Source organism: Hippocampus comes, unplaced genomic scaffold (genome assembly GCF_001891065.2).
Source record: "Hippocampus comes isolate QL1 unplaced genomic scaffold, H_comes_QL1_v1.1 scaffold221, whole genome shotgun sequence".
Classification (NCBI taxonomy): Eukaryota; Metazoa; Chordata; class Actinopteri; order Syngnathiformes; family Syngnathidae; genus Hippocampus; species Hippocampus comes.
The window spans coordinates 385,601-396,310 of record NW_017806070.1 but is presented as its reverse complement, the minus strand read 5'-3'; the positions used below and the strand labels follow the sequence as shown (position 1 = coordinate 396,310).

Sequence of the window (10,710 nt, the reverse complement as noted above, 5' to 3'; positions counted from 1 at the left end):
GTTGGGCGACCTCTTTGCACAATATCCAGCTTTTCGTGGAAGGCTCGTCTTGCAAATTGTGTGGAAAGTAGTTCTGCAGCCAGATCAACTTCTTCTCCTTCGGCCATTTTGAGTTAAAATGCGAGTGACAGCTCTAGCAGAGCGAATCCAATCTTGGCAGACGAGAACAAGTCAGGATACAGGATACAGATCACGAGACTCGTGATCTGATTGGCTATTGAAACCTGACGGTGCCCGTTCATTTACAGCGCACAGGGGCCTGCTCTGTTTAATCTGAAGGCCCCGAGCAAGTTTAATTAACCTGGCAACACAAGCTAGATGAAATATGATTGGTTAAAAACTCTACCATAATAAATAAGTTATTTTTCGAGTGGCTTTCAATGTTATTTAAAATAACATTGAAAGCCACTCAACTAAGTGGAAATAATATGACGTAAAGAATACAGAGAATAATTTTGTTAACATATTTATGAAAATAAAATAACAAATTTATGTTATTCTCAGAAAAGTAAATGTACTTTTCTGAGAATGTTTAGGCCAGCAGAGAAGGCCTTGCTGGCCCTCAGGGTCCGCCACTGCACAATGACAAATCCAAATCCAGCTTTGGTACCAAAATCATTCCTGCTGTAACTCAAAACTGCTAACCACCCCAACACCTAACAAGAACATACTATTATTTCATTTCTTTTCTGCAGGCACTTGACAACCTCCCAAGTGCACAAAGCTGCCTGCCTTTCAATCGCTCTTTACCAGCTTGCTTCAATGGCTTTGGGCGTGACATCTTACAAGCCATGCAGCAACAACAGATGAATGCCATCACATCTTTCATTGATGGATCAGTCGTGTATGGCTCCGGGCCAAAAGTCAACAACTTACTGCGAGACCTCTGCGGGTTGAATGGGAAACTCACTGTTAATGAACACTTTAAGGACCCCAAAGGAAGACCCTACTTACCTTTTGAAGAATCTCTCCAATCAGTCTGTCTGCATGGTGAGGAGAATGTGGCATGTTTCCGCGCTGGAGACAGTCGGGTCAATGAGGGTCTGCCTCTGACCAGTTTGCATCTGCTGTGGCTGAGGCAACACAATCAAATAGCCGAGACACTTAAACACCTCAACGGTCACTGGAATGCGGAGACCATATATGAAGAAACACGCAAGATTATTGGGGCTCTGCACCAGGTACAGTATCTTACTTAATATATGGTCCAATTTTGTTGTGGAGAATGAAATGGCTTGGCATGGCGTCATTTTGTCACTGGTTTTCATTCCATGCACTGGGATGGTTTTTATCTTCCAATTTGTTCGAATTGAAAATGGTAAATGTGGTAGTCCTTAATGACAAAGTGAAGATGCACAGAGCCACCTTGGGTTTCACATTTCTCACACAAGTGTAAGAAAACGTAACCACCATTATGGGAAAAGAAACACTTTATTAACAAGCAATTCTGCTAATTTCGCACAAGGTTTTCATGCTTCCTAGTTGAGGATGGACCTTCATCTCTAATCCCAAATTTTTGACGGTGGTTCAAACAAAATTTTGTGAGGTTGTATTTACATTACTTTAGTACAAATTCCAAATTGGTTGATGTCAGAGACAAAAATGCCACCATATTTAGTTACAACTTGCGCAGGTTGAATTTTTTACTTCCTCGCATTTGTAATCTTAGGTCTCACCTCTTAGATCGAGGAGAGAGACAAGCCCCTCCATACGGGACTATTTTTGCTTTTTAAACACTGTGCCACATGGTGTCGTTTTTCTGATGCACATCACTCAACATTGTGCTTTGTGCGCAGGTGCGTCACAACACGGGTGCATTGCGTTCACATTAGAAGTCGTATTAGTAATGTAAACGAGGACATTATAAAATTGGATGAAACAAAAAAATGCAAATTGGGTATTTGCTGAGAAATATTCCAGGACAGATTATAACATAAATTTCTGTTTGGGACAAAAATGCTCTGCTACAACCATTACACCAGCAAACATTTGTTGACAGACTGCTCACCAGCCATGGGCATTCCTGTCATGATTCTGTTTGTGACCAACAGGTGGCACTGAAGGGCTCTCCCTGCAGTTGCACACCTGTTGGTCGTTATGTAATTATTGCTTTAAAAGGACTCCCGGCACAACCACTCGGTGTCGGATCATTGTTTGATTGTTAGTTCCTGTCATGTTTGCTCTGTAATGATGTTTAGGGTCATGTTTTTGTTACTATTAGTTTTGAGCTTCAGTCATGCTTTTTTGTTTGATACTTTGGCTTCGTTTTGTTATCAGGGCTTTGTTTTGGATTTCGTTTTCTGTGTTTATATCAATACAATTCTTTAAACACAACCTGCTCCTCCCTCCTGCCTGCTTTTTGGGGTCCACCACCACCACACAACGTGACAATTCCGTTCCTCGAACGGAACTATTTGTCCATCCGTCCCAGACAGATGCCCATTTTAGGGGTGGAGGATGGAGGACAAGAGGTTTTTAAAGAGGACGGACAAAGCAGGGACAGAAGGGGTTTTTGTCCTTCCTTTAATTGTCCCTAACTGGGTTAAGTCTGTGGTGTCGGGACGCAAAATGACAAGCACTGGAGTGGGGGTCGGCAATCCGCGGCTCCAGAGCCGCATGCGACTCTTTCGCGCCGCCCTAGTGGCTCCCTGGAGCTTCTTCAAAATGTTTGAAAATGGAAAAAAGATAGGGGAGGAAATATATTTTTTGTTTTAATGTGGTTTCTGTTGGAGGACAAACATGACACAAACATTCTTCACGTTGCTTTAAAAATGTGTAGAATAAATATTAAATGTCAACATTTCTGTCAACGAGGATTTACGTCATAGCCTTGGATGCACGTTTCTATTAGCAGGACAGGATGCCAGGCAAGGTGGCTGTTGTGAAAAAAAACATCATTTCATGTACAATTCACCAAGGGTACTGGCAAAGAATGTGAATGTGGATGGTTGAGAGAAGCATTTTAAACGGGACACGTGAGCTACAACAGTTAACACACTGCAAACGTGCGTCCTACGCCTCGATCATCTTAGGAGACGTTACGGATGTTGCTCATTATGGCATCCGTGTGTAAGTGCGTGCGTATGTGCGCGTGCGGTCACGGGTCGATCGCGGGAGGTTGGTTGATCAAAAAGTAGATTCCTAAAACATTCCTAAGTAATCATCTTTATGTTGAATCATTATTTTATCCTCATTGAACAATGGTACTTTTTCTTTCAAACTTCCAATATTGGAGCAGTATGAGCTGTATTGGCATTTGTAAGGATTTAGGCTTTTTGAGCTGGAGGGTCATGGTTCGAGTCCCGCTGCAGACAAATGTAAAAATGGTAACAAGTTGGTGGAAACATGCTTGTTTGTCTTTGTCCTGGCTACTGTTGCCGTTTATCCCGGCAATAATTTAAAAGCAGCAATGTAATGCTCTCACTGGGCATTAGTTTGGCTTTTAAAACTAAATTACAGTGTTTTCTGCTTTTTCTTAGATTATAACCATGAGAGATTATGTTCCAAAAATAATTGGGAAAGAGTTTTTTGACAATTACATTGGACCATATGGAGGATATGATCCAACTGTGGACCCATCTGCCTCGAATGTTTTTGCCACGGCGGCATTCCGGTTTGGTCATGCAACGATCTCCCCAGTCGTCAGGAGACTCAATGCGAGCTACCAGGAACATGAAAGTTTCCCCAGTTTAAAGCTGCATGAAACCTTCTTCAGTCCATGGCGAATCATCAAAGAAGGTAAGAGTTATTCATGAAACTGGCCAGACATATGTTGCTTGTCATTTCTTTACTCTACTGAAATCTTCAGCATTATCTCCACCGTAAGATACGTTCCCTTAATAGACCACTTTTTAACATTTTGATGAATGCTAATACAGAAAATTTGGCAGAACATCCCATGTAATGTATATTTTTACGAACATAATAGCTATTGTTTTAAAAATAAACAATATTATAACAACCACGGGCGCAACAGAAAAAAAATTTCCATTGGGTGGCCAGGGTGACAAAACACCTCAGGCCGGGTTAGCTAAGATTGGGCAGGCATGAGTGCGTTATCCAGCCACAGTCAGGGTTTCATGAAAATAATTCAAACCTATCCACAACAATGCCCATCACACACATAATCAAGCAGGAACAAGTCTTCGTAAAAACCAAAATGTTGCTGATTTTAATTTACTAGATACTGCTACTTTCTTTGCTGTTGCTTTTGCTCCCCTAGTCTCCTCTCATGCAGTGATTCCCAAGCCCACGTAAACAGCAGTGATGAATTATCTCCAACGTCAGACGCCATTTTGTATCCTACAATCAATGGTTCATTCAGTCAAATCGTATCTAAAAAAAAGCAATGACCAAAAATCTTGTAAAGGGTCTGTATTATGCTATTTTAAGATTTCCACAGTTAACTATAGGCACGTGTTTGTGGCACAATGGTGATCTGATTTCTTTTGAAAATATGAGTTGTTTTGTTAGCTATTTTAACAATGATGTGAGACGTCTGGCTCACTAAAACCCCGTCCCTGTGCGTGTGGCTGCCGCACCATTTTCATGATGTTTCAAAAGCCAGCCACTGCGTACGTATGAATCCACATGTATCTGTGCACGCATCACCCACAAAACAGTAAATACTAATAATAAAGTCGCCGGGTAGGCCGGCGCCTCTGCTGGGGAGGCCGCTCGTAGCGCCTCTTTCCCGGATACACTTGTCCCGCTGGTTGCTTGAGAAAGCAGACGCGTGTTTAGTCTGCAGGGGCAGTATGGAGGTGGCTCCTTCAATCTTATAAGATTGAGGACCCAATCATTTTATTGGATTGGACGGAGATGATGTTTAGAGATAGGAATGAGCAGGAATGCTCATAAATGGGTGAATGGAGGAAGTTAAGTTAAGATATCCTTTATTGTCCCACACTGGGGAAATTTAGTCTACAGCAGCAAAATTGTGGGGTAGAAAGAAGAAAAAAAACAGTGTTTGTATGCACAAAATAAATGTTTCAGAAGAGAGCTGTACACAGTTCAATATAAGTGCAATATATATATATGCAACTGGTATAAGGTGGCTGTGCTATTTACAATTGTTACTGGTTTGTCACGTATTTTATTTTTTTTATTCAGCAAGCTGACAGCAGTCGGTAGGAACGAGCGGCGGTACCTCTCCTTCTTGCAGCGCGGGTGTAACAGTCTCTGGCTGAAGGAGCTGCCCAGTGCTGTCAGGGGGGGCTGGAGGGGGTGGGAGGGACTGTCCATCATAGCTTTTAGCTTAGCTAGCATCCTCCTATTGCCCACCTCCTCCAGAGTGTCCAGGGAGCAGCCCAGGACAGAACTGGCCCTCCTGACCAGTCGCTCCAGTCTCTTTCTGTCCCGGGCTGAAATGCTGCCTGATCATCAGACAATGCCATAATGGATGGCCGAAGCCACCACAGAGTTATAGAATGTCTTAAGGAGTGACCCTTGAACCCCAAAAGACCTCAGTTTCCTGAGCAGGAAGAGTCGGCTCTGTCCCTTCCTAATCAGGGCGTCCATGTTGGTGGACCAGTCCAGTTTATTGTTTAGAAGAACACCCAGGTACTTGTAGGATGTCACCCTCTCTATGTCCGTACCCTGGATGTTTATCAGTGCAGGTGAGGGCTGTTTCCTGTAGAAATCCACAACCAACTCCTTAGTTTTCCCGGGGTTGATCTGGAGGTGATTTTGCTGGCACCAGTCCACAAAGTCCTTCGTCAGTGCCTTGTCTCCCGATCGTGTCCCTCTGTAATGAGGCCGACAATCGCAGAGTCATCGGAGAACTTCTGAAGGTGGCAGGTTGGAGTGATGTGTCTGAAGTCTGAGGTGTAGAACAGGAATGGAGCCAGGACAGTCCCCTGCGGCACCCCAGTGCTGCAGAGAAGCCTGTCCGACTCACAGCTCTGTACCCTCACGTACTGCGGCCGGTTTATGAGGTAGTCTGTAATCCATGATGTGAGGTGGTGGTCCACTCCGGCGTTCTGCAGTTTATCCCCCAGTAAGTTGGGCTGGATGGTGTTGAAGGCAGTGGAGAAATCAAAGAACATGATTCTCACGGTGCTCCCAGCCTTCTCCAGGTGCAACAGCACTGAGTGGAGGAGGTCGATGATGGCGTGCTCCACGCCGATGCCAGGCTGATAGGCAAACTGCAGCGGGTCCAGTGCAGAGCTGACCAGCATTCGAAGATAGGCGAGGACGAGTCTCTCCAGCGTCTTCATCAGGTGAGACGTCAGCACCACTAGGCTGTAGCTGTTCAGCTCCTTAGGGTGGGGGGTCTTGGGCACTGGGACCAGGCAAGAAGTTTTCCACAGCTGTGGAGCTCTGCCCAGCTTCAAAAAAAAAAAAAAAAAAGATTTTCATATACTGACTGCGCAACCACCTTTTTTAAAAACATACAGTATTGTATGCTTTCCTTCCATGCATATACTTGAAGTCATGTGGCTTGAATATATTTTCTTCATCCATCCAAACAGAACCTCTATCCCCATAGCACACAAAGCCAGAGGTGTCTGATAAATAACACAAGACATAAATCAGTCGATGTTGTATGGTCTTAAAGCTGAGAAGCAATGCAAACTTGAAAAGATGAAACTTTGCCAGAGAGCTTTTGTTTGTCTCCGTTGGCCGTTCAAAAAGGTGCATCGATTTGCGGAAGCATACACAGGGAGCGGGGGTCTGCTCTGAAATATTTATGAGAACGAAGAACGAATGGGCATCGTAATAGAGAATGCCAATGTGAAGCAGTTGCATATTCCTCTGCCATTGTTAGGTGGAAATCAAAAATCTCTGTTGAGCGATCAATGGACATCAGCAAATGTTGCTACGCCCATGCACAAGCATTTGTAAAAAAGAAAGCTTTCTCAAATAGACACTTCAGAGAGATGTTAGGTTTAGGCGCCCTCCAACATTTAATAAACAAACACGGAAGGAAGACAAGAGAACGGACAGGTTGTACCCGGTTGCAATCTCTGACCCACTCTGAGATACAACCTGCCAAGTCCTCAATTTATTGAAAAAAGAGGTCCCTAATACACGAGCTTCTAAAGGGAAGGGGAAGCACACACATACGTCAGAACCATTGATGAAGTCCACAGAAAGATGTCTGGTCAGAAACAATGCACTCCTGTGGTTAGAGGAGTTCATGAGCTAATTTGTGCAAGCTCGTCCTGAGCGCGCCGTCTCAAGGTAGCCATTTCCATTCCCCAGAGGTTGCTATTGTTAGGTTTTGCGTGGTGGTAGTTGGAGGACCCCAAAAAGCAGGGAGGTGGGGAGAAGCAGGGTGGACTGAACAAAATGTATTTAACAAAAAATACAAACTTAGGCGGAAACAAAGGCAAACACAGTGACCAACACAATGACCCAACCTCGACAGGTCGGGCAGGGAGTCCTATTAACAGAAACACTAACTAATGACACAATGACTAACAGGTGTGCCACTGCAGGAAGAGCCCTAAAGTGCCACCTGTTGGTCTCAAACAGAACCACCCTAACAGTTTCAGGGGTGTCAAACTCAGATCCTGGAGGGCCGCTGTCCTGCATATTTTCCAAGTCTCCCTGTTGCAACACATCTGATTCAACTGATCATATCATCAGTAAACTCTGTGGAAGCCTGACATTGAACTTGTTCATTTGAATCAGGTGTGTTGCAACAGGGAGACTTGGAAAACATGCAGGACAGCGGCCCTCTAGGACCGGAGTTTGACACCTGTGCTGTAGGCCTTCTTCCCCTCTCTGATCCTTCTCCTCAGCTGGATCTGCACGGACTTCAGCTCCTCTCTGTTTCGCGACATAAAAGCCTGTTTCTTCTTCTCCTTCAGGAGGGCCTTTATGTCGGGATTAATCCATGGTTTGTTATTAGAAAAACATCGCACAGTCCTGGTGGCTATGGTGTTCTCCTCACAAAAGTTTATGTAGTCCGTGATGGTGTCGGTGAGTGAATCAATGTCCTCCCCATGAACCTCGCTGAAGAGTTCCCACCTGGTTGAGTCAAAGCAGTCCCGCAGAGCCTCTTCAGCCTCCGTGGACCATTTTTTGACCATACAGGTCACAGCTGGCTGCCTGTGCACCAAGGGTTTGTACACAGGCTGGAGAAATACCAAGTTGTGGTCCGCTCTTCCAAGAGGGGGGAGGGGGTGGGGTGTATATGCCTCCTTGGTGTTGGCATAAAACAAATCCAAAAAAAAAACACCACTTTGGGGGTATTTTTATTTGTTTATTTTGTAAGGTATTAGCATTTGAACACGGATAAATGCTCCAAAATCAGATTTTGCATGGTATAAGCCATCAGTCGGCATCCCGCGGCTCCTGAGCCTCATGCGGCTCTTTCATCCTTATAATGCGGCTCTGATTGGCTTGGGAAAATAAATTACTAAAAATTTTTTTTTTGTATTTAATTGAAGTGTGTTTTATTTGTGTTAGTTTTTACATTATTTTAGTTCTAAATTTGAAGACTATTGTGATGTTGAAATATTAAAATATTAATTAAATTATTTGATATTATTTTTTCGTCGCTCAAAATAGACGTCACACTGCGGAAGCTGGTATACCCGCTGAAACGGCGTCTATTTTGAGCGACTTTCAACCCCGGCAAAGCCAATGGAGAAATGTAAGAAAAGAAAAATATCTCAAGAAAATAGAACATTCAATGATGCCTGGGCAGATTCATTTGCATTTACCTCGGGCGAGAGTGGCCTACCAGTATGCCTAATTTGTGGAGAAAAACTGGCTAACAATAAACGGTCAAATGTCGCAAGACATTTTAACAATACACACAGAGCCTTTGCTGAAAAATATCCAGAGGGAGAAGAGAGGAAAAAAGCTGTTTCGGAACTGATGCAGAAGGCTGACCGGACGAAAAATCAATTCAAGAAGTGGGTGAAGTCTGCAAATTCAACTACATATGCAAGCTTTGTGGCCGCATTCAGACATTAGTTATTTTTTCAAGAATTCAAAATGTGTTCATTACATCGGTAAAATTTAATTTTCTCCGTAGCACTTCATAAGACATAACCACACTATAGTTGTTTATACAAAGTGTAAAGGTAAGAAAAAGCAATATATACAGTGTTATCTTCATTTTAGATAAGATAAATGGATATAAGGATGACGCCTCATGGCATTTTTCTGCTTTCGTTTGCTACATGGACAATTTAAATTCAGCTTTTTAATTTATTTGAAAGAGACATTCATTGTTAGTATTTTTCAAGAATTCAAAATGTTCAAAATGTGTTCATGAAATGAATAAAATGTAATTTTCTCTGTAGCACGTGGATTTCATAAGAAACATGCTGCGGTAAAGTAGTAGAAGTTTTTTTTTTTTCATTTTAGATGTGCGGCTCCCAGTGTCAAAGGTTTCCGACCGCCGGTTTAGGCCCTTTTTTTTTTTTTTTTTTTTTTTTATGATTCTAAACTTTGATTTTGACTTAGTTCGTTCCTGCTTGTATAATGAATATGTTGGGCAAGATTAGTATATATGTGCTTTTCATTTAATCAAACCGTGAATGTAGATGGTATGATAAACAATGACATCTCTGCCATGTCTTTTGCTTCCCATGGTGTGGAAGTTATGATCTTGATTGACATTGACTGTAAAAATGGAATGTTTGTTACAGAACACTAGTATGACGACCATTTTTAGTAACTAGTAATCCAACACAGTGGTCCCCAACCCCTAGGCCGTGGACCGGTATCGCACAGAAAGAATAAAGAACTTATATTACTTCCGTTTATTTATTTTGGAATCTCAAATGTTTTATTTTGAAAAGAATACCGGATTCTCAGTTACATGCGTCTAGAGTATGTCACTCTTGACGCACGTCAAGACGTGCTTCTCGGTCACATGATAGGTTACTGCTAAAATGAAACCGGGGAGCTAGCAAAATGAGTTAAAAAATGAGTAAAAAAACCTCTCGTTGAGAAGGGGAAAAGGCCTGGCCAGGAGACAGAAGAGAAGCCTACGACTTTCAAGAAAAAGAAGGCTACATTTAATAGACAGTATCAGAAGTCCTACTTAAAATATTTATTAATCTCAACGGGAGATTCCCACGCACCAAGCCCACTCTGCATAATATGCAGCGATGATTAGTTGTATTTTTCATGCACTTTGTATTTGCAGTTTATCTTATTTTGAAGGCATGTTTAAATGTTACCGTAGCGACCAGAGTATTTTGCGGCCAGATAGGACGTTCCTCCTGTCATGATTCGTGTTTGTTTTTATGTTACGAAAATACCACAGTTTTCACGCAGGTCAAATCATATTATTTTGTTGTATTTACACGCCTTAAAGGACGGTCCCTGAAAATATTGTCTGACATTAAACCGGTCCGTGGGGCAAAAAAGGTTGTGGACCGCCGATCTAACAGATCAGTGTTTTGAAATTTGTACTGTCGTCTGACTGCAGTTAATATTTAAAAATTTCAGTGGCGGGCCATGCATTTCAACCTTAGGCCTTCAGTGACGTCACATACATACACAATATAGGCTCATCAAGCAGCACTTAATTTCAGGAGCATTTAAAACCATCAAGTATGCATTCACAATTAAGAGCAGGAAACTAAATTTACAGATAGTCAAAAATAAAAAGATGATTTAAAAATACGAAATAAAATGCCACCCAAATTAAGCTGTGTGATCTTAAACAAGTCTGTCCAATAAATTGCGCAATGTCGCAGTTTCATATAAGACACCAACCAAACAATAACAAAACAAACT

General features: G+C 42.5%; 1 protein-coding gene across 1 annotated transcript in view; it reads left to right on the top strand.

Moving 5' to 3' along the window:
- The first annotated feature begins 659 nt into the window (after window positions 1–659).
- The window catches only part of LOC109530238 (thyroid peroxidase-like), a 19,328-nt gene continuing 9,277 nt past the window's right edge, over window positions 660–10,710 (top strand). The window contains exons 1-2 of the mRNA XM_019893850.1: window positions 660–1,181; window positions 3,480–3,738. Of these exons, the coding sequence (XP_019749409.1) occupies window positions 792–1,181; window positions 3,480–3,738 (649 nt within the window). The 5' untranslated portion in view covers window positions 660–791. The remainder of the gene's footprint in view (window positions 1,182–3,479; window positions 3,739–10,710) is intronic.